Raw genomic sequence first — 7093 nt, 5'->3', positions numbered from 1 at the left:
CCCTTTTTACCCTGTTGGAGAAGTTTTTGGATGTGCATAGGGATTTGAGTCTTAGAAGATCCCATTCATCTACGTTATCTTCTCCTAGTTGTAGGCAGGCACTATCATTTCTATCAAAAGTAGTTTCACAAAGCAGTAACTCGATCGTAGGATGGAAATATCTCTTGAATTCTAGTAGTATAACAATACAACTTTTTTTTTTCCTCACAGTGTCTCTGGTTTTGTGAAGGTGTGGAAAAGAAAACTGCAGTGGTACAGAGACGTATGCTGTTCAAAAGCCATTTCTGAGCCCTGTAATGACATGATTCCTCACGGTAGAAATGGTCTAGAAATCAGCCATCTTGCTGGAGAAAAATGCAGTGTGAACAAGTTCACTTCCAATATGCATCATCTATCACAGAGGCAGCTCTCAAAACACTGCCAGGTTGGCTGGGAGGTGCCTGAAAAGCTTATTGGCAGAACAGAAGCGTCATTGAGAAACTTCAGGATTTAATATGATAAACATTTTCTCTACTCTGAGTAGCCCAGGGGGAATATATTAAGAGGCGTATTAATGACCTATAAGACTAAAAAAGGACATTTACCTAAGTCCTTAGACTCTGTTCCTAAAGTATTGAACTCAGGCTTGTTTCATTTCCAAGGGTATGATGTGTTTGGTTTGTTTTTTTTTAAATCATCAGAAAAATTACAGAGTCCTGTTTTCATTAGAAAAAGTTTCCCCAACAGATACTTTAATATGGAAGGTCTTAGAACTATTTACATCTCAGCCCGTTTTAAAGGTCCAAGAGACAAAGCTAGGCAGACCCTGAAGTTATAATGCAAAGTATTAAGTATGAAGGAGCAAATGTAACACAAGGCCTTCCACAGAGTACACACTCATTAAATCCTTGCTGGCTGAATAAATTAAGACACATTATAATTATGACACGTACTGAGTCAAATGAGGTACATCTACACAGAGTAAGATGTTTCCACGTAAACTTTCATACCTTTCCAGAAATTTCTGAAAAATGTTGCCTCGAAGACTTTCACAGATTTCTTCTATATATGGCTGAAAAAGGTGGGGTCGGGGGAGAAAGGCCACATCACATAAACAGGAAGCATATAAACACAAAAGCAATTGAATAGAGACTCAAACGAGATGCAGTCGCCAATTTAATACATTCTGAGAGCACTGTGCTATCGGCATTCCCGGGACTCAGCACCACTTTCACAGATGAACTGCAATCACCATGAATTATTTCATGGTTTTCTAGCGTTCCGTTGTCTGCGCCTTGAAGGCTGGGGTGGGCTGGCCTGGGTTACCACTGGGTCTCAACCGCCCAACACAGCTTCCCAGCAAGACAGAGATGCCTCTTACATGAACCAGGCTGATCAAGAGGCCACGTGACTATGGACGTCTCCCAGGTTCACCCTCAGAAAAGTCCACGGGGTGTCTTACTGCTCTGTTCTTATCATCTTGAAATTATTTACAATTTTTTTTTAACAAAGTCTTCATTTATTTATTTTTTTTTCCATTTTACACAGGGTCCCACAATCTATTTGGCCAATCTTGTAAATGACTAAAAGCACTTATACACAAACCAAAACTAAATCCACTGCTGTCACGTCGATTCCCACTCGCAGAGACCATTTAGGACAGAGAGCAACTGTCCCATAAGGTTTCCAAGACTGTGAATCTTCACGGAACAGAATGCTGGGTCTTTCTCCCACAGAGCAGCTCGTGGGTTTCGATCACCTAACTTCTGGTGAAGCAGTCATGTGCTTAACCTGTGCACCACTAGTGTTTCTTACCATCCCACCCATTACGGCTATCTTTCACTCTTCTCCTAACTCACAGACATGTTCAAAGGGGCCTTATCCAGCTGAGAATTTGGCCTGCGTGCTTGCGACCCACAGCTGTCTCTACTGAAAACACTTCAGCTGGAAATGACTTTTGGGAGGAGAAATGACCAGCAGTGAGCATAATGAAGAATCAAAAACCAAGCACCCTCAAGCCCAAATGCTGGGCAGATGCCAGGCTCTGCCTTTTGCCAGAACTTTGTCTTACCTGAAAAAGTGTGGTCGGCACTTGTTTCTTGGCTAGGTGGCTCTGCACGTGCTCTACAGCTTGTCGTGAGAAGGCCTTGAAGAATCAAAAGCAGTATTTTTTTCCCCACAAAACGTGGCAATACAGTTTATGCTCTCAAGTATCACCATAGATTGTTTAATACAGCATTTATCAAACAGTAGGGTCAAACAGCAGGGTGTCAACCCAAAGGCACATGAGAATTGAATCCACCCACTGTTTCTTGGGAGTAATATGGGGAATTTTCTCCCGTGTCATATACTGACTCTAAAAACCCACTGGAGGGTCAGCTGGGAGCTCGCTCCAACACAACAAAATACATGCTAAGGACAGTGATTTGAGTTACTCTTAAAACTCTTCAACGCTGTTGTTGTCAGGAGGTGCCAATGAGGTGAATAGCAACCCTACGGATGACAGACTGAAACTTGGCCTGGCCGCACACCGGCCTCCTGACTGCTGCCATGCTCAAGGTCACTGTGCCGGTCACTGTGTCAAGACATTTCCTTCAACATTTACAGATACTTGTCTCTATGAGCTTCCAGAGGAAGGGAGAGGATGGCACAGAACAGAACAGGGGTCAGATCTTTTGTTCACAGGGTCACTGTGAGTCGTACTCAACGGCACCTCACAACAACAACAAAAACACTAACATGAGCTTCCAGAGTTCTGAGAAGACAGAGGATGACAAGTTTGGGCATCTCATGTGTTGCTGTTGTTGTGTGATGCTACGAGTGACTCTTAGAAACCTTACGGACAATGGATCTGAGCCCCTGCCCTGTCCTGTGCCGTCCTCACGCTCTGACACTCAAGCCCACGGCTCCAGTCACTGGCTCAGTCCATTTTGTCTTTGTCTCTTATGTTCACCCTCCAGCTTCCCCAGCATGATGTCCTTCTGCAAGGACTGGCCCTTCCTAACAACATGTGTGTGGGAAGAAGTTTCACCACCCTCCTTTCCAAGGACAACTCTGGTTTCATTTCCCCCAAGACAGACCTAGACTACCCCAAAAATGAAGTGCAAGGCGTCTTGGTTAACATCAAGTCACTTCTCCACTAGTCACACAACAGGACCGACTCGGGGGCAGGTTGGTTTCTGGACGGTAATCTTTATACACTGAGTCTTCTTCCTGCAAAGCTGGTGGGGCAGCAACACAGCCAAGCTCCTGCTTCTCAGCCACACACCCACCCACTGCACTACCAGGACAACTGGTAGAGACACTTGTTTTCATTTTATTAGGTGTGTACACCCTTCAGCGAGCTGCCAGTGGGACCCTTGTTATTACATTCTGTCGAGTTGACTACAACTCACAGCAAACCGATGAACAACAGATCAGAAATTTCTACTATAGAAGAGAAAATGAACACCGAGGCTATACACTTAAGAACAAAAAGTCTGGGATTGCAAAGCCAGGCCAGTGTGGTAAAGGGTCTGCCCAGGCTAGCCAAAGTCTTGTTATAGGTAGAGAAGAGAACGGATTCTAACACAGAAAAGTGCTTCCACTGATAGGAATTATAAGCTGTAGCCTTCAAGAAAAAAATTTTTAATTTTTTTTTAAAAAAAAAGAAAAGAAAAATTTAAGACTATGACTTCTTTTATAATGTACAGTAAGACTAAAGGCTGAAAACCCACACCACACTGTGGGGGGGGTGGTGAGGAAATGCTTTAAGTTACTGAAAATTCAAACTCTGTAACAAGTCAAATGAGAATCAACTCAAAGCTGAACCTCTGGTGAGTTTTGGGGGGTTTTAAGTCACAAGGGAAGAGACGGCCCATCTTTCTCCTGCAGAGCAGCTGGTGGGTTAGAACTGTCTGCCTTTAGACTGGCAGCCTATTGCCTAGCGACGAGGCCACCAGAGGCCTCCTCATTAAACATCTGCCATTCTTCTAGGGTTTAGGCAGTTCCCAGGTAAGAAAGCAGGGAGCACTGCAGATTAGCTCTTATCCAGACATCCTTTCTGTTAGAAGTGAAGGCAGAAGATGATGTTCGGGGAGGTAGGTTGGCCCTGGCTGTAACAACGGGTTCACGCACAGCGTGATCTCGAGGATGACACACGGGACCTGGTCGGGTTTCTATACAGGGTCACCATGAGTCACAGAAGACTCGATGGCACCTGATAACAAAAATCGGAGGTGGAGTCAAAGGACAACAGTAACTATCAAAGATGTCTTTGTCACCATGGTGACTCAAACAGCAGCAAGGCTTAACAACGGCACGATCCAGACAGCAAGGATGTCCACAAAGACTACCATGCTGTTCGTACGGGAAAAGAAATCATTTCTTCTAGTTTTGGAATAAGGAACACGGAAACAGAGCATTACAATGGCCTACAGTGGGTTACAGAACTGTCTAAGTGGTAAAAGCTGTCTGGGCTGCCTTCACAGCAGCCACCAGACACATGTGGTTGTCACTGTGTACCATCAGGTCAGAAATGACCCAGAGCTGACCCTCCAGTGCGTTTTCAGAGGCAGTAAATTGCACGGGAGGAGACGGCCTGTCTTTCTCCTAAGAAGATGCTGGTTGATTTGAACTGTGTTGTTGTTGTTGTTGTTGTTGTTGTAAGGTGCCGTTTAGCTGAGTACAACTCATAACGACCCTACAAACAAAAGATCCAAACCCTGTCCTGGCCTGCGCCATCCTCACACTTCCTGACACACAAGAGCCCACTGCAGCAGTCACCGTGTCAGTCCACCCGGTTGAGGGTCTTCCTCTCTTCTGTTAACCCTCCACCCTTCCCAGCATCATGTCCCTCCCCAAGGAATAGCCCCTCCTAGCAACATGCCCAAAGTATGGGAGGCAAAGCCTCATCATTCTTGCCTCCAAAGAGCACTCCGGCTGCATCCTCTCCAAGACACATCTGTTTGTTCCTTGACTGTCCATGGGATGTTCAGTGCTCTTCTCCAGCAGCACAATTCTAAGGCGTCAGGTGTTTTTCCCCCCGTCTTCCTTATTCACTGTCCAGCTCTCACTCAGACGCACAGTAAATAATCAGAAAGACTATGGCCTGAATCTGACGCACTTTTAAAATTTGAACTGTGCACTGACCCTTAAAATAGGACTCATGAGGAACTAAGAAATTAAAAGTTGATTCCTTTTCCTTTTTCAATTTTATTTAAACAGTCACACGCATTGCACCTCGCAGGTCAGGCCACTTGCATGTCTCGTTTGGAAAATGGTCTAAATGTAGAGACACCACATGGTAAATTTCCATCAAAAATTACCCTCTCACTCCCACTAGAGTAATTTCCTGGGAACCTAGTTTATTCTATTGCTGATGTGATTTCCAAGCAGGGGGAGAATATGACTATATTGTGTGTCCATGTTAACAATTAACAAATGAAACCAACACAGTAATTGCAATCCTTATCAGTTCAAAGAAGCTACTTAAGATTTCTATTTCGTGATATTTGATTAGTCTCATTACTGAAGTATAGGTAAACGAAAGAAAAAGAACTGCAGCTCAATTTTCCTTATAAATAGTTCCTAATTAAGACCAACCTTGTCTTCAATTAGTACAAATTAGCCATTTCATTTCACTGGTTTCTGCAATGATAGCACCAAGCTTTTATTTTAAATTTTACTTGAGTAAAAGGTTGCAAATCATACTGCATTTTTATTCATTTAGACATTATGCTTTGTAACCCTGAAATGAATAAAACTGATTGCAATACCTAAGACAATAATTCAAATCTTACAATATAGGGCCTCTGTCTTCAACACATAAAATTTCCCAATGTGTGTTGTGGTTGGAAACCTTTGAGTCAGAATCGACTCACAGCTGGCTCTCGGGGGATTTCCAGAGGCAATATATTGCACAGAAGGAGGCGGCTGCCTATCTTTCTCCCACAGAACTGCTGATGGATTGGAACAACATACCTCGGGGTTAAAAGAGGAATTCCTTACCACTAAGCCACCAGAGCTCCCTTTCAGATGTATTTTGTTGTTAGGTGCTGTCGAGCCACTTGCAGCACATAGCGACCCTATGCATCATAGCTTCTGAACCCTGCTCTATCCTGAGCTAATCTCACTGTCTATGATACATCTACCCTCATTACCACAATCATTATGTCAATCTAGCTCATTTGGGGCATTCCTCACCTATGCTGCCCTTTGAGACTTCCAAGCATGATATCCTTCTTCAAAAACTGTTCTCTCCTGTCTACATGACCAACGTATGTGAGGTGGAGTCTCAAAATCCTTGCCTCCAAGGAGCAGCTTGGTTTCACCGTCTCTAGGACAGAATTCTTCGTTCTGCTGGCCAATCCACAGGATGTTCAAAACCCTTCTCCAGCACCACAACTCAAAGGCATCAATTCTTCTGTCATCCTTAGTCATTACCCAGCTCTCTGATGCACAGCAAGTAACTGTAAAGACCGTGGCCTGAATCAGGCGCACCTTAGTCTCTAGTATTGGCATCCTTGCTCTTCAGCACTCTGGAGAGGTCTCTGACAGCGGATTTCCCTAATGCAATTCGTCTTCTGATTTCCTGATTGCTGGTGCCAAGAGTGTTGACTGTGAAATTGGGCGAGCTGAAATAGTCAACAATCTCAATCTCTTCTCCATTTATCAAGTGGGCCCAGTGGTGAGAATCTTTTTTTTTTTCTTGATATTAAGCTTCAATCCATACTGCACTTAACATATACAGATAATGTGTCCATGACATTTGGAAACAAATAACAATAAAAAAGAACTGCGTTTCATCTCAGAAGAGCACCTTTGGCATTTTTAAACATCTGCTTTCTATTTTGTTTTCCTTTTGGAAATACTGGAAACCGTCTCCCTGGCAGGCAGTAAAGAACAAAAACAATACTTACATGGGAACAAGAAAGGAGCTCCTTCATGATGTAGGTGTCATAGATTTGTCGACTTCTACAGAGCCGGTCCTCATCATTGTCAAGCTTTTCATATTCTTTTATCTGCATTGACAGAGTTGCCCAGGTTAGGCACGTGTACAGAACTCACTTCATTAGCCCCCATCATAAAACAGCACTGACACAGAGGTTGCAGGGAAACTAAGAAAAGAGGGGAT

General features: G+C 43.8%; 1 protein-coding gene across 1 annotated transcript in view; it reads right to left on the bottom strand.

The window, feature by feature from the left end:
- Positions 1-7093, bottom strand: part of ADRBK2 (adrenergic, beta, receptor kinase 2) — a 185450-nt gene that overhangs the window by 73283 nt on the left and 105074 nt on the right. Inside the window, exons 4-6 of the mRNA XM_006890466.1 lie at positions 6879-6980; positions 2051-2125; positions 990-1051 (exon numbers count right to left, since the gene is read on the bottom strand). Coding sequence (XP_006890528.1) covers positions 990-1051; positions 2051-2125; positions 6879-6980 — 239 coding nt within the window. The remainder of the gene's footprint in view (positions 1-989; positions 1052-2050; positions 2126-6878; positions 6981-7093) is intronic.

Source organism: Elephantulus edwardii, unplaced genomic scaffold, assembly GCF_000299155.1.
Source record: "Elephantulus edwardii isolate Elephantulus edwardi_28Jun2011 unplaced genomic scaffold, EleEdw1.0 scaffold00089, whole genome shotgun sequence".
Taxonomy (NCBI): domain Eukaryota; kingdom Metazoa; phylum Chordata; class Mammalia; order Macroscelidea; family Macroscelididae; genus Elephantulus; species Elephantulus edwardii.
The sequence above is the reverse complement of the archived record's forward strand: the minus strand, read 5'-3'. Positions and strand labels throughout refer to the sequence as shown.